Source organism: Peromyscus leucopus, chromosome 15 (genome assembly GCF_004664715.2).
Source record: "Peromyscus leucopus breed LL Stock chromosome 15, UCI_PerLeu_2.1, whole genome shotgun sequence".
NCBI lineage: Eukaryota > Metazoa > Chordata > Mammalia > Rodentia > Cricetidae > Peromyscus > Peromyscus leucopus.
Window position 1 is genome coordinate 30,941,111 of NC_051076.1, and position 23,762 is coordinate 30,964,872.

A 23,762-nucleotide genomic window follows, 5' to 3' on the forward strand; every position below is an offset into this window, starting at 1 on the left:
GACAGATGTGGTTGATACCTGTGGGCAGATGGTGTTCATCCGGTAAAATCAGGTACTTTATTGTGTTAATTAATCCAAGAGGGACCTTGAAAATCCAATATTAGCTGAATTTCCAGTCTAGCAAGGCCACCAATGCTTTCTGTTGGCTAAATTTGGACAATCTGTGTCCTGGCATAACCAGAGATGTTCTGGAAATCTCTTCCTTAAAGAACAGCTTTGATAAAAGCAAGGCAGGTAAACGTGCTAATAGAGGAAATTTAAAAATGAAGGCTTTACCCACTTCAAAGAGGGAAAACCAGGTCTACAAAGAGAACCCGGCGTCCTCTAAGAGACTATCCGACTACCCACAGGCCTTAGCAGTAAGAAAGTAATAAAGTGATTTTCCCTTGAAATTTGTTCAATTAGCACTCTTTTTTTTTTAAGGCAGAAAAGTGCTTTTATGAAAAGAAAAATGGTCGTCTTCCTTTTGGCAACCTGTGTTTGAGGAAGAATTCTGTGAGCTTTTGTTTTGCCATTTAGCAGCTGTTCCTGCTGAAGAAATGGCGTCTCTCTCTGTTTGAGGGAGGTCAGACAGTCAGGGGGTTAATCTCAGTCAGTTTCTTGCCCTCTTCCCCAGATGGCTTTTTAAACTGTTGGATGCATTTGCATGGGGATAGAATAGAGAGAAAATGATAACTTATTTTTAACTTGGGGCTACAGAGCCTCTGTGTCGCTGCCAGGAGGCAGGGTGTATAGATGGCAGAGACTGAGTTTGATGCCAGACTATCTCCATAGCATACCTGCTGAGGGACTTAGAACACAGTACTTCGTCTTTGAATAGGAGGAACCTGTCTCCCTCACAAATGGGGTGAATGACTTTGTCTTGGAGTGCCACCCCTGAGTCTGGAGTTTGTCTGGTGCCACGTGTCCCACTGAGTGATTCCTTTGTATGGTCCCTTGTGTGCTACCCAAGAGCTCTTCACATTCAGTTGAAGAAAATGATGCTTAGGGAGACCCTCACAGTCTGTCTATCTGGTCTAGGATTCAAACCCAAGATGGCCTGAATGTACAGATATGCTTGGTTCTCTTCTCCAGTGCATGGGAAATACAGAAGAATCATGCTTAGTGGTTTGGGCATCCAGCCCCGTTTGCAAATTTCCTTGAATTCACCCTTTGCTGGAATTCACCCTTTGCTCAAAGATGTATTTTCTAGAAGCAGATCCTGCTCTGTTTCTCTAACATGACCTTCTTTCTTATCCTTCTCCCTTTCTCCTTATAAAGGCGGAAGAGACGGAATTTCAACAAGCAAGCCACAGAAATTCTGAATGAATATTTCTATTCCCATCTCAGCAACCCTTACCCCAGTGAGGAAGCCAAAGAGGAGTTAGCCAAGAAGTGTGGCATCACAGTCTCCCAGGTGAGGAGCCCCTTGAAGAGCCAGCTTGTAGCCTGGCCTGCTGGAGCCTCATGGCAGGGTCTTGGAGGTTTTTATTGGACATTCAGGTTTTGTGCAATCCACCAGTGAATGCCTTGAAAGGACAAGGTAAGCTCTTAATGCTTGTGAGATGGTTTCCAGGTAAGTCAACAAGTCTAAAAGAAAGCAACCAAAAGAAGAGAAAAATTAGAAAACAATGCAAAAAGAGGGATAGACTCCCTCTGGATTGGTTGGGTGTCTTAGGGTTTCTATTGTTATGATCTTAGAGACACCATGACCTCAGCAACTCTTATAAAGGAAAGCATTTAATTGGAGTGGCTTACAGTTTCAGAGGTTTAGTCTATTGTCATCATAGTGGGAAGCATGGTGACATGCAGGAAGACAAAATGCTGGAGAAGCAGCTGAGAGTTCTACATCGTGATTGCAGACAACAGGAAGTGAACTGTCTACAACACTGAGCATAGACTGAGTGAAGGAGAACTCAAAGCCCATCCCCATAGTGATATACTTCCTCCTAGAAGGCCACACCTACTCCAACAAAGCCACACCTTGTAATAGTGCCACTCCCTTTGGGGGCTGTTTTCTTTCAAACCACCACAATGGATAAGGTTTATTACACAATACCTGCCCCTTCCATACTTTTTCTTCCAACTCAGGCAATTCCTTAGCATTTTCCTCCGAAACCCAGGAACTTTAATGAGAGTCAGTGAATCAAACTATTTGAATGAAAGGATTATAAATGCTTTCTCTTCATGTTCTGACTCTACAACTAACAACTGATTGGGAGAAGGAATTTAGCATGCCACTCTGATTACATTGGAATGGTTTCACAAAATGTCACTGAGTGCCCCCTTCTTCCAACATGCATTAACTGTAACAGGTGCCTACTGACTTGGAAAGATACTTGATGCAAAAATTATATAGACATGGAATCTCTAGCATTAATGTGAAAAAAAACGCAAGCAGTATTATTATTGAACCTTTGCCTCAGAATAAAAAAGTATATGAAAAATAATATAGTCCCCTAGATTTGAGAAGTAGACTTCCTTACAGTAGTAACTGTCCTTGGAAATATTTGCTTAGGTAACACAGAATACATACAGACCTTTTAACCCAGGCCTTCGTGAGGCTTCTCTGACCTAGCTGAAGGTCATTTCCAGTCTTAACAGTTAAGGAAAGTAGGGCCTATGTATTCAAACTCAGTAGCCTAGCCTAGTGTTTATCTAGGGATGTTACCATTTTTGTCTAGATTTAGACCTCTTGTCTATAGAAGCGGGGTGGGGTGGAGAAATGATGCTTTTTGCTACTGGTGGAGTATCTGAGGAATGGTTTTAAGGCACAAACCACACCACTAAGTCACAGGTCTGCAGGTTTTAGTCCTCTAATTCCAAGGGAGAGTTAAACCACCCCATGAACTGAATCTGAAGTCTGTGATTCCAGAATTCAAATTTATCTTAGAAAGGTGAAGAACCCTTCTGGAGCCAATCAAGATCACAGTGAATGGTCCTGGCTTGCTCTAGCGACCTCTACCTTCTTCATCGTGGAAACTCAAGTGGTGAGCAGTTCATTCACCACAAGAAGTATTTATATTCTATGTCACCTTTCTCTTTCCCCCACCTATTCTAAGGCCATGCCTGCCTCTCTGTCTCTCTGTTTCACACACACACACCACCACCATAGCAATAATAAGCTTATCTGCTCCACACTGATAAGCAAATCCTGGTGGGAAATAACATGATACCATTTGTAGGATAACAGGCTGGGAGCTTCTTTTTGGAAGGGTCAATGTGAGGTTCTAGGGGATTCACTCTTACTTTTGAAGAGTTTTCATTATACCACTTGCCAATCATGGCTGGTTGGAACCTACATGTTAAAGTTGTCTCCGTTTCTCAGATCTTGTGAAGAATTAAGTTTCTTTGTCAGATGGAAGCTCAATAACCATCCTATTTAGCATTAGACTCATGGGACCCACCTAACCATCCTTGGTTTCTTGGTACCATTATCTCCGGGCTTCCTCTCTTGCCCTGGGCCAGCCCCACTCCATCTTTTGAAGTCTACTCACTTCTTCTTTTCTTAGCTCTCATCAGTACATGCTCCTGTCAGTGGACCTTAATCATTCCCCTTTTTAGCCAAAACTTCCTTTGACATGTACTAAAAAGCTGTTGGTTTCTCTCATGACCCCCGACAAAAATAGGCTCATACACCTAAATTCATCTGAAATACCTCTAACGACTATCTCCTCTCCCGAGTCCCCAAAGGGCCCTCCTGTGTGAGTGCCATTCAGAGTGTTGTGTAGTTGTTTTGTTTTGTTTTCACACTTTGGGGCCTAACACCGAGCTCCCAAATAAATACACGGAGATTTATTCTTCCTTATGAATGCCTTACCTTAGCTTGGCTTGCTTCTAGCCAGCTTTTCTTAACTTAAATGATCTCATCTACCTTTTGCCTCTGGGCTTTTACCTTTCTCTATCCTGAATACCTTTCTTTCCTTCTTACTCTATGGCTTGCTGTGTGACTGAAGGGCTGGCCCCTGGTGTCCTCCTCTCCACTTTCTCTCATTCCCCTCTCTCCTTGTTCTTCTTCTATTTATTCTCTCTGCCTGGCAGCCCCGCCTATCTTAGCTATTTGTTGCTCAGCTCTTTCTTAGACCAATCAGGTGTTTTATTTAGACAGGCAAAGTTACACAGCTTCACAGAGTTAAACAAATGCAGCATCAAAGAAGGCAACACACCTTTGCATCATCAAGCAAATATTCTATAGCATAAACGAATAGAGCACATCTACAACTAATATTCCACAACAGTGTGGTCCTCAGTCAGTAGTAACAGCAGCAGCAGCAGCAGCAGCATAGCACCTGTGAGCTGTGTGAAGTTCAAACTCTTGAGTCTTACACCAGCCCTGTATCCAAATCATTGAGAATAGGTCCTGGAATCTGTTTTCGCAAGCCATCTGTGAATACTTAACTCTGAAAAGCACCATTCCACACACTCCCAGCTACAAATGCAACTCCATTTGAATATCCAGATGGGGCTTTTGTCCCGGAACACTAGACTCATGTAGCTCCCTTTCCCCTGGATATTGCCATGGCTCTGCCCATAGGCTCTTGAAATGTAACATGCTTGAGATGTAAATCAAACACTCCCCACAAAACCTCTTATTCTTTCTGTATTGCCTCACTCATGCTACCTCATCCATATGCATCCCCAGTGCTTGACATATATGAGGCCTTTAGTCTATGACAGTTGAGTATTAATTAATGAAACACCGGCTCTACATAGTATCCGAGGTAGACGATACCACTGGTGCACTGTAGGAATGGCTGAGCCTACCTACTGTCTTCCCAATCAGTTCTCTTCTCAGGTAAATAGGAAAGCTTTCCTGCAACACATCTCTCACACACCTCTTTCATTCTTGTTTGTCCACATAGAGCTACTACTGGACCTCGGTCTTTTCCTTTCTTCTTCATCTTTCCCTCTTTTTTTCCAGCTACTTTTGAAAAACGCCCCTACCGTTTCCTTCACTCCCTGTTGCCCATAGAAGTCAATAAGCAATGATAATTATGATTGATTCATATGAACAGTGAAACTTAGATCAAGAGAAATTTGAATTTCAAAGTGCAGTTGGCTGTGGCATGGTCCTGAATTGTACTCAGAAGCGCCTTTCCTCCTCCAGTTTAGCTCTGCTTTTCTGCATTTACAACAAATAAAGGAACTTATTATTGAATTTTTTCCTCTCTTGTTTACTAATATTGCACTGTTACAGTTTGATTTTCATAATAACGACTCGGCATTTCTGCTGTAGTATAAGCCACATAGGCCTCTGACTGTTAGCTAGCCTGAGAAGATGTGTTAGCTTTGTAAATGCATTAAAAAATAAGTGCAGTTTCACCTTAAAGTGTCTTTATCTGCCATTGTTGATGGAAGTTTGAGTGTGAATTATATATGAGGTATGTTTGTTACATGTGTGGTCAATTTGCTCTTCTCTCATCAGTTTTCACAGTTTGTTCTGTAACTAAATAAAAGCCACAATACTGTATTCCAAAATCCCATTGAAAAGTGGGGTGTTATTAGAGGTTCCTCCCTGAGGCAGGACTTGCGGGGTAGACGGCAATGTATGCCCTGGCTCTTTCTGGTAGAAGTCTTTGTCTAAATGGGGAAGAAGTGCCAACTGGAGCCAAGACAGCTGCTGTGAGCCGCAGGAAGGAAATAAATGAACAAAAGAAAGTAAATTAGGTTTATTGTGTTCATTGGCTTTAACATTTAAAAGCAGGAATTCAAAGTAATAATTAGTTGTATGCATCAGTTTTTTTTTCTATACATAAGACCAAGCTTTGTACAAGATGATGAGTGAAACTATATTGATAAAGTCTATAGCACAATACAGCTAAGAATCAAAGTTGATATTGAGGTCATTTAACTTCTGAAAATTTCAAACGAGCGTATGCATGGAAGCGTCCGTATGTCGGTGTATATTTATATGGATATTTTTAAAGGTCTGTGTATTTTAATTGTGCAATGTCAGCTTTAGCATTGCTTTGGAAAAGAACAAACATTTCTCCTAATATGTCTATTTAAATGTCATAAATTAGGGAATAAGCAAATTGAAAATACTTGTTTTTAAATCGAGAGTCTTAGCTTCAGGGAGCAAGTCTTCCATAGGAGAGTGGCTATCCCAGTTGTCTTGTGGGATTTTAGAGAACCCATATTAGGTCATTGCTCTAGGAGCTTACTTTACTTCAGGGCTTTTAATTAATATTCCAAAAGTCATAAGTGAGATCAGAGTATTCCAGCCACCTCCGCACCTCCCCACCCCTATCCCTTCCCAGAACCCTCTGTTTCTCTGCAATGTCTTCTGAAGGGTAAAATGCTAATTCTTCAATCTTCTCTCCTGCTGCTCTAGGTATCAAACTGGTTTGGAAATAAGCGAATCCGGTACAAGAAGAACATAGGTAAATTTCAAGAGGAAGCCAATATTTATGCTGCCAAAACGGCTGTCACTGCCACCAATGTGTCAGCCCATGGAAGCCAAGCTAACTCGCCCTCCACTCCCAACTCAGCGGGTTAGTTTCTTCTTTGATTTGGGGGGATTGTTCTCCATTTGTGTACTTGTTTTTCCTACTTTGAGACTTTCTTTTAATTCTTACAGTTTTTGATTCATTGATTTATACATCCAGTTATCATTTGTTGTCAGTGACACTTTGGGTTTTTCTTGTCATATCGGAAGGATGATGTGTTTATAAGATGGGACTGTCTGCAAGTTTGTGTTGTCATGAATCTGTTGAACTTAAAATGGAGGTCCATTGTTTGGTTTTAATGAGTCCTCTAAACTCACAGATAAAACTTAATATTTAGAAGCTGTTCCTTCATATGATGTTTTGGTCTGCGTTTATCTCACTGTCCCCATGCTATAATGTCTGGGTCATCTGCTGGCGTACATTCTGTGCAGGGATGTTCACTTTTCTGGCAAAGATCTCATTAGCAAATTCTGGTCTGCAGAGCCAGGCTACAGTATTTCCTAGATGCTTTTTAGAGACATTATTCCCTATTCGTTTTTATTGGTTTTCTTTATGTAAGCAATCAGGAAAATGGCAGTCTGTTAATTCAGACCTTTCATACTCGAGTGTTCTTATTATAATCATTTATTTACTCTGGATCTAAGTTTTATTTTCACAACCATACATTGTGCCACTAAATTCAGACTTTAGGCTGACATAGAAGTACATCTGGGGAAATGCCCTGTGCTGTTGTTACTTCTGAACTTCCATGATGGCAATAAAAAGTCAGTGATATATGACATATAACCTTCATGTTTGTATGCTGTAGAAAACATGTTGCTGCTTCTACTGGAGGGGATAAAGGGAAAACAAACATTTCCTTATTAAATATGTTTAGTATCAGAAGTCGTCCTTCTCCATAACAGACACAATACGTTTATTTGGAATGTGGAATGCACTTCTAAGTCTGATGATAACAATAACATACTAGCAAATCTAAATATATCGAATCATAATATGGTTGCAAATCTGGGATTTCTTTGAGTCTATCGTGACTTCAACCTCATAGTCTAGTTGTTCACTGAAGAGGTTCTCCTTGCCGTATGCCACCTTTATAACTGGATAAACTGGATACCTGTAGGGCCCCATTCACTTCTCTTCTGTGAGCTTCTTCTTGCACTGATGTGTTATCATCAGGTTCTCCAAGTCCCTGGGCTATATATTACCAAGACTGTTTTTGTTTCATTGGAATCACATGAAGAGAGCCCTTGGCATTGTAAACATTGCCATCATAGGACACTGTTTAACTTGATCCAGTTTTATGTTTCTCAGACATGCAGGGCAGGCTACCCTAAAGAACACATTCGCTTTTGAAAGTTCTGTTGGTTTTGTTGTTGTTGTTGGCCGTTGCTCTTCTTCCTCGTCACAGTGTGATTGATAAAAGAGCCAGGCTAACAGGTTCAATAACCATAGTTTCCTCCTTCCCTATCTGGTCGATTATTAAAGATTTCATACCAAGCATCACAAGGTGAACGGCAGTGCTAGGCAGGCATTCTCACTTATCTCTTTGGAAGAAGTATAATTCTGTCAATATTAGCAAAAATGCACTCAACGCTCCTGCAGAGGTTATCATAATGCAAAACAGATATCAAAATGACTTTTTCCCTGTCCCTGCTATATCTGCATCACAGATGGCTTAGCATGATTTATGACTCGTCCTTAGAAAGGCCCTGTGGGCTCCCTTCATTACTAAATCCATAACTATTTTTCTTTCCTAAAGCCCTTAAAAAGAGAAAAGTAAGCATTTTAACCCCCCACTCTGTGTTTAAGAATTATGTTGGCTCTTATAGAATGTCAGTCTGATTACAGTTTTCTAAGGAATTTTCTGGTGGCTTAAACTTCATATGACTATTCTGAGCACAAAGTACATTATTATGGAAAACTTGAGCTAAGCCTTCCAGTTGTGCCTAAGTTGTTGGAAATAATTCGCAGAGGAACCCTTTGTAATGTTCTCTTTCTAATACAGCGACCAAAGAAAACACTATTGTAGATGTGCAACAGCATGGAATTTTAAAAGATAAATGTCTTAACAGGAAAAGTTCTAAATGGGCTTCTCTGTATTTTCTTCAGCTTTTAACCACCTAAATCATGGCACAGATTGGAGGATAAGTGCTCAAACTTTTATAGAGAGTGTTTATTACATTGTGTGCCGGCTCTTCAGTAATTTCGAAGGAGAAATGGTAATGGATAGAGATTGTAAATAAGAGGTTAATATATGAAAAGGTATTTGGGTAGATTTTGAAATCCCGGATTCTGGTACCCAGGATGGTTTTATATTCTCGACATAGAAATGGAAATTCTCCCAGAATGTTTGCTCCGTTTACATATCATTTCCACTGCAAGGAAGACAGTACTGCAGATCCATCCTCTTCCCTCCCCTGCCTTCAGGATGGTTAGCAGGACCACACCTCTTGTTTCCTCAGTAGACTTTGTCGCATCCTTTTCTGTAGCCCCACTTCATAAAAAATCACTTAGGACTGGGCTCTGCAGGGCAATTTCAAAGTGTAGAGAAACTTTCCACATACTTTATGGTGTCTTCCAGCAGAGGTGGTCAAAGCTGATGCAGCAATGGAGAAGAATGAAAGAAAGAAAGTTGAGAAAGGGTGCAGGGAGTGAGAGGACCAACTGACATAATTGTTAAAACCCTTGGCTATCACTCAATTGAGAAAACCCCAAGTGATGAGCTCTCAATTTCCCGTGTTTGAGAAGATTATGAAAGTATGAACTGAAGACTCAGAAAAGGGCAGACACTTTCTTGGAAGCAAGAATAAGACATGATTAGGTTTACATCTGACAAGAAGATCTGTCCTCTGTACTCTCAGATGACATAGAAGTCTGGCTGAATCAGGCTGCTCCCTCATCCATGGGTTTTTTTTTTTTTTTAGACTACAGAAAATAAAGCAGTAGTTGCCAGCTGATATATATATATATATATATATATATATATATATATATATATGGCATCTCCAAAGAGGAGCCATGAGTTCATATTTTCAGACATTTTGAGTTTCTTAAGACACATACCCTGTCTTTGTTGTTGGTCATTGGTTCTCGAGTAGGGGTCAGTATGTACCCCAGTAGACATTCTGTAGTATCTGGAGATGGTTTTCGTTGTTATCTGACGTGAATAGATAGAGCTGGAGAGCCATTTACCCATCCCTCAAGGCGTTAGATATTCATCACAGCAAAGAATCACCCAGGCTAAATTGTCAGTGGTGCCCAGGCTGGGAAACCATGCTCTAGGTTTAGGTTTCATTGTATTTTATTATTAAGTTAGTTGGGTTTTGTTGCATATTTGGATTTCGTTTGTTTTTCTGAACAAGATTTAGACTCCTATGGATCGTTTGAAGCGAAAATACTATCTACAGGAACTTGCCTTATGAAAATGGATGTTAATACATTTCCATGTCATAGTGTTTGCCCAAGCAAATGCTTTAGAATCCTAGGTGATCTTTATTTCTTCTCTGTCTAATTAAGTGCTAATGTCACTCTGCACATACCCCAAGTATCTGTGTGTGTACATCTGCCTTCATTCCTAAGCCAAATCCAGAAACTTCAAACTGCCAAGCACATCTTTAAGTGCGTTCCTAGTCATTGCTGATCACTCCACAACACCCTGCAGATAAAGTGACTGGGTGATCTCAGCAAACTGGGTTATATGCAGCTGCTCTTTGGAAATTCCACCACCCTTCTAAGAAAGCCCATTCACTTTCTGTCTGGGAATTATGTACTTCTCAGGAGGCTCTCCATTCAATGATCCATTTTTCCAACTTTCAATGCTGGGTTAAGAATACACCCCTCCCCTACACACATACCCTGATGCTTATGTAGACTTTCCTGTGGAACTAGACATACCTTCTCCTCCATCCACTCCATCACTGCCTCTAGATCCTCAATAGAGAGTCAGAAGCCATGACAGTGCCATCCATGGGTGTACAGAGACCATGAAATGCTGAACCAGCATATCCAAGAGCAGGAGGGACTATTTCTGCAATTACTGCTCTGATACAAATGCATTTGTACAAGAAGTACATTTGTATGCGCATATTTATCCCCATGTATATTACACCGGCAGACGTATTTACAATTTATCTATGCACATATATTTTTGGAAATCATCTGTGTCGATTGCAGTGGGTATCTTGTCACTGGCACACTCCATGTCTGCACGCTTCCATGGATGCCATGCTCCTTGGCCTCAGTGTAGCCCTTTGGGGATTTCTCCCATGGCACAGTTTGTGTAGTGGTTACCAATAAACCCTCAGCCAGGCAGACAGCACGTGTGATGATTACATGGTATCTGGGAGTGGGGGAGAAATAAAATACCTGGGCTTCAGACTCAGCACTTTGGCGCTAAGGGGCATGGGAAGTCTGATGATGTGAATGTGGCCATTGTATAGGTTCTTGGTTCCGATGAGTACTGAACAAGACCCTTCTATCACAATGGCTTTATTGCTTAGGCAATGTCTCTGTGATTATCAACTTTATCTGAGGGGGCTACAACTTGTATGGCAAAGCCTGGGTATGCTATCCAATCGCCAGAGTGGGATCTATGGTACATGTTGCTTCTCCAGAGTTGGGGAAGATGGTCTCAAATGTAGTGTGTCACATAATAGTGGAAGGAAGTTAGAGGCCTAATCTTCATTCCACTGACCGAATATAAATCACAGATGATGAGGTCTTGTTCCTGTTTTGCCAAGATCCAGTGTTTCTAATTCCTTTTAGATAAGCTACATAGAGAAATGTGTGCCAGACGAGACACAGTCCTTTTGTTAATATTTAAGTTCTCTCTCAACCATGAAGATAACATTCCCTTTGCATGGAAAAGCAGGGATGAGACGAGGGCTGGAGGCAGCATCCGTTTATGTAGAAACAGAGTTACACAGCTTCTTGTGTGAAGATGCACACTCCCCAGAACTAGGGAAAATGGAGATAGTTCTTAACTGGTGATTCTTCCCACGATTATAAACACCTGATTCCTCTAAGTGGCTCTCGCTGCTGACACGTGATGGCACAGTAGACGGTCATCGATCAGAGAGGAAAACACACTGCCTACTAAGTGGCTGTTCTCTGGGAGAAAAGGAAAGGCCTTCTCCTCCACTTAGCTGTGAATAGAGAGCTTTCTTGCAGAGCTCAGATCCCTGTCTTAGGAGAAGAGAAAGAAGGCAACAGATTGGGGGCGGGGGGGGGGGCACGACTCATTGCTGGGTGACTCCCCATTGGCGGTGGCTGTCAGAAGACTCAGGGCAAGAGCGCAGGGTTAGAAGTCACAGAGTGCAACTGACCTGGGTCCCTGAGGTCTCTCCTTTGCCAGGCTATTGTCACGTTTTTAACCAAACCTTGCACGTTGAGCTTCCTTTCCTATGCGCTGAACTGCACGATGGCTTCCGAGCTCTGATTAGCTTCATAAGCCCTGGTGTTCAGGGCGAGCGTGGGCTAGGTTCACCCACAGAAGCCTGTGGCTGGCTCTCAGGCCAGCTGGACAGAACTTCCATCTCCTGGAGGTGAAAGCCCATGCAGCCTCCCCTTCTAGAGGCCTACTTTAAAAGTTACTAGAAGCATTTCATGCATGCTTGAACATCTTGGCCCAGTGTTCTGCTTCATCTTTCTGTATTCTGGCAACTGATGGGAAGAATAAACTATTCCCACACAATCTTTCAGTCTTTGGGGTTTCCTGAGCTCTTGCCACATAGCAAAGAAGTTTAACTTGTTTCTAGAAATCGAAAGTATCAATGGACCCCAGGAGACATTGCCTCTATGCACTCTCCTGTGTGCTGCCCTGATGTGAGTAGATGGGTTCAGCAAAGCATATTTAGAATCCATAAAAGGTGTCCTGATGCTCCTTTATGGTGGCCGAGCTATCACTGGCCAACCCATATTATTGGCCATAGTCTCCATCTTATTGGCCTCCTGGCCAAACCTAGAACATTAGAGGCATGAAAGAGAAAATCCTATGTAGACTACACTAGACAAATTCAGCTTTCCTTTCTCAGCTTAAAGTTGCTAGCAGAAAGCAGTCTTAATGACAGCGTGTAGTGAGGGGTCGCTTCCTGTAACAGCCACAGTGTGCACCTCTTGCTTGCTCTGTTCTTCATGCTACTAACCAGGCTCTGTGGATGTTGTTTTCGTCTTACATTTGATTTGGGGGGTTGCTTTGCATGCCATTCTCCTCTTGGCTGTTGGTTGCGGGGTTGAGCCTTTTCCTTTCTGTGATTCAGGTGCCTCACTCTTTCCTTTCCAGGTTCTTCCAGTTCTTTTAACATGTCAAACTCTGGAGATTTGTTCATGAGCGTGCAGTCACTCAATGGGGATTCTTACCAAGGGGCCCAGGTTGGAGCCAACGTGCAATCACAGGTAGGGACCCAGCCAATATGCCACCAGGTGAATTCAGTAGGGTCCAAGAGCCTTCAGTTGTACCAGTTTCCTGCTCCTGTCCAGACAGAGAGAGGGAAAAAGGAAGGAAGGGAGAGGCAGAGACACAGCGGCCAAACCAAATCAAAACAAGACAAAGCAGAAAATACAACCATTCTCGTAGGGGATCGTGGCCATGCTGTGGGAGTATATTTGGCTCTGGCTTGTCAGTCACACTAGGAAAGTAGGAAAGGAAGAAGTAGAGAGTGAGGTGAAGGAGGCGTGTGAGGCAGGCGGACCTGGCATTCTCATCATTCTTCAAAGGAAAAGGAATTTCAGCCCGTTGTCTTTTGTGAGTCTCCCTCTCATCTGCTGGTTTCCCATCTTCAGGATTTGCTAACGTAAAGATGTCATTAGGGATCAGGCAAATGCCTTAGTACCTCCTGTTGCATTTTAAGCTTTAAAATTGCCAAGCCAGCTTGACCAAACACATATGCTTAGTCACCCTTGAGGTCAATGGACTCCAGTTTCTGATGATAAGACCACACTGGGAACCAAAAGTCAGTCATGTGTAAAACCTCAGTGCTTCTTAGCAAAACCATCCGCCTTCAAGACAGATACCTCAGGAAGCCATCCTACTCTCTCAGCATGAAGTGTGACGTGAGAGGGTAAAGTCGTATGCTCTGGGTCACAGTGACTTGGGAAGATAGGAGCCACGTCTACCCATGTGTCCTATCCGACACATGGAACAGAAAGCATTACGTGCCTGGAATAGACAGCTGGCTGGTGACTCAGCCCCTTGCTCATGAAACACTGCCTGGAACGAATTTGAGGTGATACAGGCAGACTTTGGTCATGTGTCTAAACAACTCACCATCGTCTAAATCCTTGTTAAAAAAAAAAAAAAAAAGATGGGTCTTTATCCCAGTCCCCTCTCTCTGTCACATGGCTACCCAAGACTAAACAGAATCGTTGCTTTCCTACAAGTTGGGTGGGAAAAGGGGCGGGGGGAGAAGCATCTCTATCCTCTTCCTTCCACGTCCTCTACCACCAGAGTCCCGGTCACCTCACACAGCATTGTGCAGTCTGTCTCAGTTTTGGGATCCCAGGTTTTCTTTGACTGTTTTACTGAACTGAGAAGTAACAATGGATTTGGCTTGAGGGAGAGTCCCACCCTCTTCCTCCTGGACTCTCCCCCAGGAAGAGTATCTCTAAAATGATTGCTTTAATGCGGCATGCCACATTGGTAGCCTGTAAGATGATGATGATGCGCCACGTCCCTTCCCTCCCTCTCTCGGACTAATTGCCTCTCTGTTGTTGTTCCTCTGTCTAGGTGGATACCCTTCGCCATGTTATCAGCCAGACAGGAGGATACAGTGACGGACTCGCAGCCAGTCAGATGTACAGTCCGCAGGGCATCAGTGTAAGCAAACAAGGCTCCCCGAACCCTTTGTTTCTGTTCTATCACTGCCAATTATTTCAAAGCCACAGGGCCCAGAATGCCACTTAGTAGGCCTTGTCTTAGCTGGACAGTCACCTAGTTTCTTGTTTCTGTATCGGCCATGCCATCGGCAGCATCCTCCCCGTGAAGGAACGTGGTGATTGGGCAGGCTTCGTGCAGGCAGCTGGCGTCTAAGGCTGTCAGACACAATCAATGTTTGCGTGGCACCTGCGGCCACATGCGTTCAGCTGAGAGGAGCTGCTAAACAGGTGACACCTAGCACAACAGTGCTAGGAAATGTCACCACAGGCTGGGACCGAGACACCTGGAGAAGAAAGCCAGTGGCCCAGATCCATTGAATCCAGTTCTGCGGCCGTAAAAACAAAACACCCTCTTTCCACGTCTGCCAATAGACGATTTTCAAACACCGACACCAAGGCCTAGTACGTTGAAGGGACAGGGAGGGGGGTGTGACCATCTTCCACTTGTTCTTGGGTGCGCTGGCGGCTCCTGACTAGCATGAAAATTCATAGCGACAAGCTATGTCGCACAGAGTGAAATCGATCAGACAGACACAAGGAGAACTGAGTGTAGATTTGGGACAGCAATCCAACTTGATTTCTCAGATCAGTCGTCTGCTATCTCAGCAGCGATGACAGCAGGCTGGGACATGAGGGAAGCCTGGAAAAGGGAGGCCGTTCTTTAGATCAGGGGTGATTTCCAGGCATTTAGAGGTCAACGGGAGGCTCCAGTGGGATGATTGACTTGGAACTGCTGAAAGAAAGCAGAGCTGTGGTTGGTTGATGGGAGCCGTTGTTATTGTTTGTTGCTGTTATGATTAAAGTAAGTTAGGAGTGAAAGGAAGGCAATGGAGTCATGATTTAATAATGTGATCTCAGTCTATTCTAATTGAGGCATAATGTCTGCAAGGACATGGGGGATGGCCCCTTCAACTCTGCATTGAGTCTTGTCCTACCCAATTATGGCAGATCTGGAAGGAATCAAGAGAAGAGCAGCTATTTCATCAGATGAAGAATAATTCTTTTAAAAATGAGGAATGGCGGGACTGATAGCCCCATTGGTAAAGTGCTGTGCAAACATGAACACCACAGTTGGACCCCTAGCACCCATGTAAAAAGTCCTCTGGCGACGCATCCATAAACCCGTCACTAGGGAGGCGGAGCAGGGAGATCCCCAGAGCTCTTTAGCGAGATAGCCTAGAGAGAGAGACCCAGTCTTAAGAAAGGAAGTGAAGAGCAATCAAGGAAGATATCAGCCTTCAACCTTTGGCCTCAACATACTCATGGAACAGCAACACGTGTACACATACCCATATGAACCCATGCTCACACCCACACAATCACATGCATAAACTACACACACATGAAGAGGAATCCTTATCCCGTAAAAGAGAAAGTGTGGATGATACATAACAACTTTAATGCTGCTCTCACAGAGAGGGTTCAGCTTCATCAGGAATGGTCTCAACGGGACAGGGTGGGTTTACTGAGTAGAAGCTTCGGAGAAATGGAGTCTAGGTTCCTACAATAACAGGTACAAACTGGCCTCTGTAACAGTCAAGGTCTCCCATCACTAGAGAGCCTCATACACGACTTGGCTAGCACTTTGGTAAAGATATGGCAGAAGGGAGCCAGTTGTTAGGTAGTAAATTTTTCGGGGTACTAGAGAGCCTCATACATGGCTTGGCTAGCACTTTGGTAAAGATATGGCAGAAGGGAGCCAGTTGTTAGGCAGTAAATTTTTCGGGGGTGGTGACGTATACTGTTGCTTACAGTTAAGAATTCTTTTTAGGGTAGGGGTTTCAAGACTGGGTTTCTCTGTGTAAGAGTCCTCGCTGTCCTGGGAACTGCTTTGTAGACCAGGCTGGTTTCAAACTCACAGAGATCCACTTGCCTCTGCCACTGAGTGCTGGGATTAAACGTGTACATCAACACCCCCATCCCCCCAGCAAGTATTCTTTGTCCTACCTTCAGGTGGAATCTCTTCCGAGTTCAATATCCTAACTGTTGATCTCTCTTTGAGAAGAAAGGAAAGGCCAGCCTGTCTTGTTGAACATACTTTCAACAGTCACGTTATTTTCTAGAAAAGTTAGGAGAAGGGATTCTTCCCATGTCATGCTATGATAGCAGTAGTCATTGTTATCATGTACCTTGCTGGGGAACCTGCCTAGGAGAGTACGGGGTTCAATGTAGTATGTGTTCTCAAAGTGAGGTTCCCAGTGAAGGCAGGAGCTGGGTGTCTGTGGCATTAAAAGCACATGCATCTGTGCATCGCTGAATGTTTTTGTGGTATTAGACTTTTCCAGAAATAGTTCTGTGCATACATGAAAGAGGAGACTATGAAGAACGTATAAGAGGTGGGAACAAAAATATAGATACATGCAAAAAAAAGAAACTGAAGGATGTCCTTATGACTCACTAAGAGATGGGTCTGACAGTGTTCTTATTTGATGTCTCCCCACCCACCCCCCAAATTGCAGTGTTGTAGTGAGCAGGACTAGATGGGGCCAGAGGAAGGAGATGTCCAGTATTTGACGTCATCTGGTAGGCTGGAAATCATTTCTGAGATAGTGTAACAAACATGTGCAGACAATTACGTCTGATTATATAAGCCCAGCACAAAAACTAGGCTGGAAAATGCCACTTGAAAGAGTCACTCATGTGTATTAATTTTCCCCCCTGTAAATTGTGGTTACTTTATTTCTGAGTCTTTAATATACAGGCTCAGTGCATCAAAGGACAGTGGTGATAGGATATGTTGCTTTGGTGTCCAATTTGCAATGTGCCACCTGCAGGAGACGAGGCTGGTTGTAGCGAGATGTATTCTTAGATGTTGGTATTAGAAGCCGGGGCATGGGCATGCACAGAGTAGGGTTCTAACTGCCAAGATAGAGAAAGAAAAAGGGAGGAGACACAAGAAGAGACAGGGGCAGGAATGAAAGAGCCGAGCCAAAAGGCAAAAATAAACAATCCCTAAACCCAAAGCAGCAATGGAATTCCCAGCTGGGCTCTGGATTGTGTCTCATTTGATGGAGGACATTTTCTGGGCAGCGTTCATCTGCTCCCTGGCTGGGTTTCCACAGCACCCATATCTTATCCAGCTAGTGGCTATTTTTAAGTAGTCGTGTAAAATGTGGACCGCTCGCCTTTATCCGAGCTCAGAGCAATGGGATTACAAAGGTGTAGAGGTAACGTCCTATAAGGGAAGTGGGTAGAGGACTTGTCTTGGTAAGCCCAACCCCAGGGGATGCTTAGGGGGAAATGAGGGAGTGAGTGGAAAAGGGATTGGCTACGTACGCGTAAGTTGTGTCACGTGAATACAATATAAAGTGCTTCAAGTGATAACTCTCTAGTTTGATCTTTTTCTCCTCTTTATGAGCAGTTTTTACAAAAGGTATTTCCTATTAAGGGTAGGTTAGGGCATTATTCTGATGCAAAGGCATGGATTTAAGATGGGCACAGAGTTACTCAAGGCCTTAGGACCCCCTCTATAGCTACCACGAAAGCTAAATTACACCTCCTTAAATACTGTGTGTTTTCACGTGACCTCAGGCGATTCTCGATCTAGGTAGAGAGGCTCTCAGTAGCTCGGGGAGACTGTTCCACTTCTCTGTCCACCCGGCATTCTTGAAGAACACCTAGCGACTAGAGTCTTTTTTTCCATTACCCCGCCACCATCCTAATTCTGGAAGAGATCCATTAACTAGGCTTCCGCAGCAGACTCTGCCGTTACCGTCTATGGTTCGCCTCTCTTGCGCATACCCACGGAAGTCTTCTAGTGCCGTTCTTTGCTCAGAAATAATTAGCAGGCTTTACTGCCTGCCTAAGCAGGCCCAGACTCTGAATCCACAGACAGGATTTTCCATAGTTTTTGGCCCAACCTACCTGCCTTTAAACTCTGGGTTCCAATTCATGTGGTCCACTGACCTCTACCTGTTTTTTTTTTTGTTTTTTTTTTTTTTTTTTTTGGAGACAGGGTTTCTCTGTGTAGTTTTGATGCCTGTTCTGGATCTCACTCTGTAGACCAGGCTGGCCTCAAACTCAGAGATCTGCCTGGCTCTGCCTCCCAAGTGCTGGGATGAAAGGTGCACACCACCACCGCCCGGCTACCTGGTTACATCTTTAACCTCCTCCTCCTCCTCTTCCTCCTCCTCCTCCTCTGTCTGCGCACCGTCTGAGTGCCTGGTACCCTTGGAGGTGAGGCCACTGAGCCATCTCTCCAGCCCCCGAATTTACTTCTCTATGACACCTGCGTGACTGTCCCTTCGCTCCCACACCACCTTCTCTACCCCATTCTCATCCCAAACATATTTACGGCCCTAAGCTCAGTTCCTACTTGGTGTCTTTCATCCTATTAATCTTTTCCTTCCATTCCACACACACAAACCTCTTAGGCATTTATTACCATTGTATCTTTCATCCCTACATATGTATATGGTCTTAAAATACATATATTGCTTCCTTATTTTGGTGAAAATGTCATTCGGGAGAAGAAAAGATGCTACCAAATTAAAAACATTTTTTAAGGGCCACATCCACTGTATCAGCTGTAAGGTATCTGTTAATAACGATTATTTATGGATATTCACTTATCCATAAATAGGCTGTTTTAAATCCAAAAATGTTCTTAAATACCCCTTTGTGAGAATGATCTTTCTAGGCCCAGCATAGCAATGCATGCTTAGGAGAGAGAGGAGAGGAGTGTAATGTTAAGGTCAGTCTGGGTTCCACGGCAAGACCCTGCTTTGAAAACAAAATCAACAGACACCACCACCAACAAAAACCAGCTCTGTAAATGTTTAGGAATGTGTGTTTTGGATGAGAATAAAACCCAAGGCTCTCCTCTTCCACTCAGCAAGTGAGGTGTTGTATGGTGATGTTGCTGAGCATCACCTCCGTAGGTCCTGTCGCTCATAGCCCGAGAGCTCCTCTCTTCCGAAGGGAATTTCTGCTAGAGTACTTGTTTGTTGGGTGGCCATTCCGCTCATAATTCTCATTGCGCCTCTCCTGCTGTGGAGGTGGACCCTGCTCGCCCTGCTTGTAGGAGAGTGGAAGTAACCGGAAAGGAAGAAACTTAGAACCTGGGATCCTGATGAGCCAACCTGAAAGTCCCTTTCAGCTCAGAAACTCTACAGTGTGACAGTTGAGTCCCTTAGCTAAAGGGACACCAGGTCAAACATCTAGCCCACCCACGTTTTCCCCTCAGATTGTATCATGAGTTCAGATATGCAGGAGGAGGAGGAGGAGGTCTGACCCCTAGAACTCCCTCCCTTTGGAGTTAGAGATTAGGGAAAGTGGAGACATTACCCTGTGGGGTGAGATTATTTGTTTTAAATGGTTTTGAAATGTGAGTTGAGTAAGTTTGCCGCAGCCAGCCTGGAGCGTCAGTCCACCTGTGGATTTTGCTTCCTCAAAGGTTTTAGTGCACGTGTGAGTGTTAGTGTTATTGTCTCTGTAACGGCAGCGTGCCGATGACAACCAGTCACGGGGGTGGGGGGAAATTCATTAATTTTTGGTTCGTGATAATCATAGAACTGGAAAAATAGAGATGAAGCTTTTCTCTTGAAAAAAATTGTAATGTGGGTGTTTTGTTTTGGCTTTTTCTTTTTTCTTATGTTAGGTGGAGGAGGAAAAATGAGCATGGCGTAAGTAAATAAATAGACTGTAAATCATTAGGACAGAAATATCCTACCATTTCAGTAAACACGCGCCAAGCATTTCGGTATCACAAGGTTTGTTTAGCAACACTAGGCTACATACCACAATTTTACTTTTTTTCTCAACTGCTTCTGAGAGAACCTTCACTTACAGTGTATATTAAGATCATGTTGCCTTGTGTGAAATTGTAGGCCTGAGAAAGAGAGGTAATCATTAAATTCATATGCAAATCTTTAAAAACTCATTTTAGTAATACCAAGTTTAATTCTCTTTTAACAAACTGCATTTGAATTTGGATTTTGAAAGGGTTAAATTGTATCCAGACGTGCCTCCAGTCTGCTGCCTTTGGATGACATTCAGGTCCTGTGACCAGGGACTAGGGAAGAGCCGCAGGCTGGCGACATGAAGGAGCTGAGAAAAATGGAGGGTCCACACATGCATGACCAGACTCTGAAAAGTTTCGTTCATGACAGAACTCTTTGCCTAAATCAGAAGAGCTTTAAAACCTAACACCATGTCAACTCCTGAGTGAGAGGCTTTTGAAAAAACATTTTTTTTCCAGATCATAGTTGATAATGAATTAAAAAAAAAAAAACAGTACTATAATGTTATATACATCTATCATTTTTCTTAGCTGCCAGCTTAAATGCTTTTAAAGGTACCACCAGCAAATATGGCCAGATCATTCACTGGCTCATTCACTCATTCTCATATTTTCCCAGTCACTCACTCATTCAGTAATCATAAGCATTTTTTTTTTTAATCTTTGGGGAATGCATATAGGCCATGTAACATATAGGTCAAGTTACACAAACTCTGTACCGGAAATAATACAAAACTCTGGTGATGGAGCTAGAAAGATAGCTCTGCCATTAAGAGCACTGGCTGCTCTTCCAGAGGGCCCAGGATCCATTCTGACCACCGTCTTAACTCCGCTCCGTGGGAATCCAAACCCCTCTGCTGGCCTCTGCAGGCACCAGGCAAGCACATGGTGCACACCCATACACATCAAAAACAAATAAACACTCTGATGCTAATCAACTCATGAACAACCAGTACTCTCTTAAGAAGAGTGCACCTCCCACCCCCCAGACAGCCGTACTCTGGGCTTAGTGCATTTGCAAGCATCTTTTTTTCTGCATGCTCCCTATCTATTTGTAGATTCACAGTGACTTGGGTGATTTCAAAGCTAGGCATGTGTTCACTCCAAAGGTCTCTACATCTAGGTTCTGTGTGTATGTGCAAAGTATATGTTTCAGCCCTGCCCATGTGACTACAGATAGCTCATTTTCCTTTGAGAAGACTGAGTTTCCTGAACTCCAAAAAGGACAGTTGAGCTGGACGTTATGTAAGCGATTGTCCACGGTCATGTGATATTTATGAACAGTGATTATTTTCCTATGCCCAAAATAATGAAGCACAAGGAGAGATGTTCAAAGCTACAAGAAAAAGAGGAATTGTATCCCTGGGAAAATTAGACAAAGGTCAACTGTGGAAAACAGCGTAGGTTTCTGAAGGGGACTACTTTCTCCTGGACCTAGCTTGGCCTACCATTGCTTTTTAAAATCTGTGCTCTAAGACAAGCTTGTTTTAGGTAGACTATTACTCCTTTTTCTTAGAGAAATCCCATTGTTACTACACAATAGTAAAAATGGGTAACTTTTTGAAGTCTCTGCTTCATCTCCGACTATATGTGAGTATGTAGAGATTCTTTTCCACGTTTCTAAAGAGTCAATATTTAGGTCTCTTCATATCTAAATCTGCTTCAGTTTTGCATTGTAGGTAAATAAATGAATTATATATATACCTTCTAATATCCCACATCAGTAATAGAAACATTAATAGGACACAGGGACACAGCTCTGGCAATCCATAAAGTCACCAGAAGCTAAAAGGAGTGGAAGTTGTCTGCCTTAGTATCTGCTTTTCGGATAGAGCTAATGTAGTCAATATAATACATTAGCTTAAAGGCATCTTGGAGCTGGCTATCGTAAGAGGCATTTATGTATGTGTTCCAACCAAGTAAAATATACAAATTGCTTATAAATATGATCGGTTTTTGCCATGGATTCTTTTGCATGTTTTTTACAAGCGACTAAACCAACGAAATTTTTGTCCTGATGAGAATAGTCTGTTTTAATCTTGTGCAATAAGTTAACCATTAATAACACATATCCATGGAGCACTTGGTGTGTGGCTAGTGTAAGAGAGTGAGTTTTTAATTTTACCTGATTTCAATTAATTTCAAAATAAATAGCATGTGACCACTGGCATATTGGGCCGTATGGCCTTCTCTGTGCTCTGCCACTCTTTGTCAGATGCCCAACGTGAGGCAGTCTGTGAAAGAAGGGCAGACTTCCCTTAACAACAGCAACAACAAACATAGAAAACCACGCTCTTTGCTTTTCTAAGCTATACAGAACCCATATTAAAAATTAGCCATGTATAAGAAGTTAACACACATTAGCATAAAAATAGGCTTTAAGCAAGGAAATAATATGGAGGAAGATTTAAAATATAAATATAGAGTTACCTACATTTATTATAGTCTCTACTGGCAGCAATTTTCAGTTCTTTCAGCTACTAATTCACCTAATTATAATTTTTCAAGCCTGCCCAGGTCATGTTCACATTGAACCCTTTGGCTAAGACTCAACCACTGTGTGCGTCTACAAAGTGCAGGCTCTGTTTCGGTTCCCTCTGGCGACTTTTGTAATCCTCTGCTCACAGCCTCTGCCTTGCTGCCCCCTCCTGCCCTGCTAGTCTGTGCAAAGTGGGGCCTGCCCCTTTACAGCATCCCATGGAGGCCAGTGAACAGTGAGGAACGTCAGGCCCCCTCCAGACCTATCCAGTCGGTTTCTAGGACTTCACCTTAGTAACTTCTAAGCTTGTGAAAGTCTGCTTGGTAGCACCATTCTTTAATTTTTTTCATAGCATTAGGGCTTCCCTAAGAAAAGGAATTAATATTATTTTCTTTGCAAACTTTTTAATTTTCCAAAAATTTACTTTAAAATTCAACAAATATCCTCCCCCTCAAAAGAGAATTTAATGGTGCAAGGGCCTGGGGTCATCAATTTGTTTTGCAAATGTGAGAATCTGGGTTCAGATCCCCAGGACCCATGAAAGAAGCCAGGTACAGTGGTGTACTCCTATACTCCTGGTGCTGGCAGGGTGAGATGGGAGTCGGAGACAGGTGGATCCCTGGGAGCTCTCAGGCCAGCAAGTATAGCCCACGTGGCAAAAATTTTAGGCCAGTAAAGGACTCTGTCTCAAGCAAAGTGTGCAAGCATGCAGAACTCCTGAAGACTGACACCTGAGTTTGCCTTAACCTCTCTTTATGCCTTGTGTGTGTGTATGTGCACACACACCCACACACTTGTGCATCCACACACGATTTTTTTATAGTGCAATCATTGGACTCACTGACTAGACTGTACCATTTTACCAGCATCATGATACATGCATATCTGCACCCTTCACACCTTCATCAGTTCACTGAACATTCCATTCCATGGTACAGAAAACAGTATACGCTCCCCTACATAAATATTACTAGTATGTGTGTCACTGACTAGAGTTTAGTATTTACATGTAGGGTTTTCACTTCTGAGGCCGTATTTTCTACAACTTAATGTGCAAATGGTGAATACACGTGCGTGGCATTTTGGTGCATGCAATGCGCTTGTGTTTTGGTTGCTGTCCAGTGTCTCCGTGTGCCTGCCGCTTTCTCATAATTTACAAGGATGGAAAAGGGTGGCAGGGAGAGGATGAAGAGCAGAGCCCATAGATGTGCACAGAATAGTCTGGATTTTTCTAGACAGTCTA

General features: G+C 43.1%; 1 protein-coding gene across 4 annotated transcripts in view; it reads left to right on the forward strand.

The window, feature by feature from the left end:
* Nucleotides 1-23,762, forward strand: part of Pbx1 (PBX homeobox 1) — a 313,527-nt gene that overhangs the window by 238,985 nt on the left and 50,780 nt on the right. For 2 of the 4 annotated variants that reach the window (XM_028864352.2, XM_028864351.2), the window contains exons 5-8: nt 1,261-1,396; nt 6,314-6,473; nt 12,709-12,821; nt 14,152-14,241. In XM_028864352.2, coding sequence (XP_028720185.1) covers nt 1,261-1,396; nt 6,314-6,473; nt 12,709-12,821; nt 14,152-14,241 — 499 coding nt within the window. The remainder of the gene's footprint in view (nt 1-1,260; nt 1,397-6,313; nt 6,474-12,708; nt 12,822-14,151; nt 14,242-23,762) is intronic. The other 2 variants (XM_028864354.2, XM_028864353.2) reach the window with 1 other exon arrangement.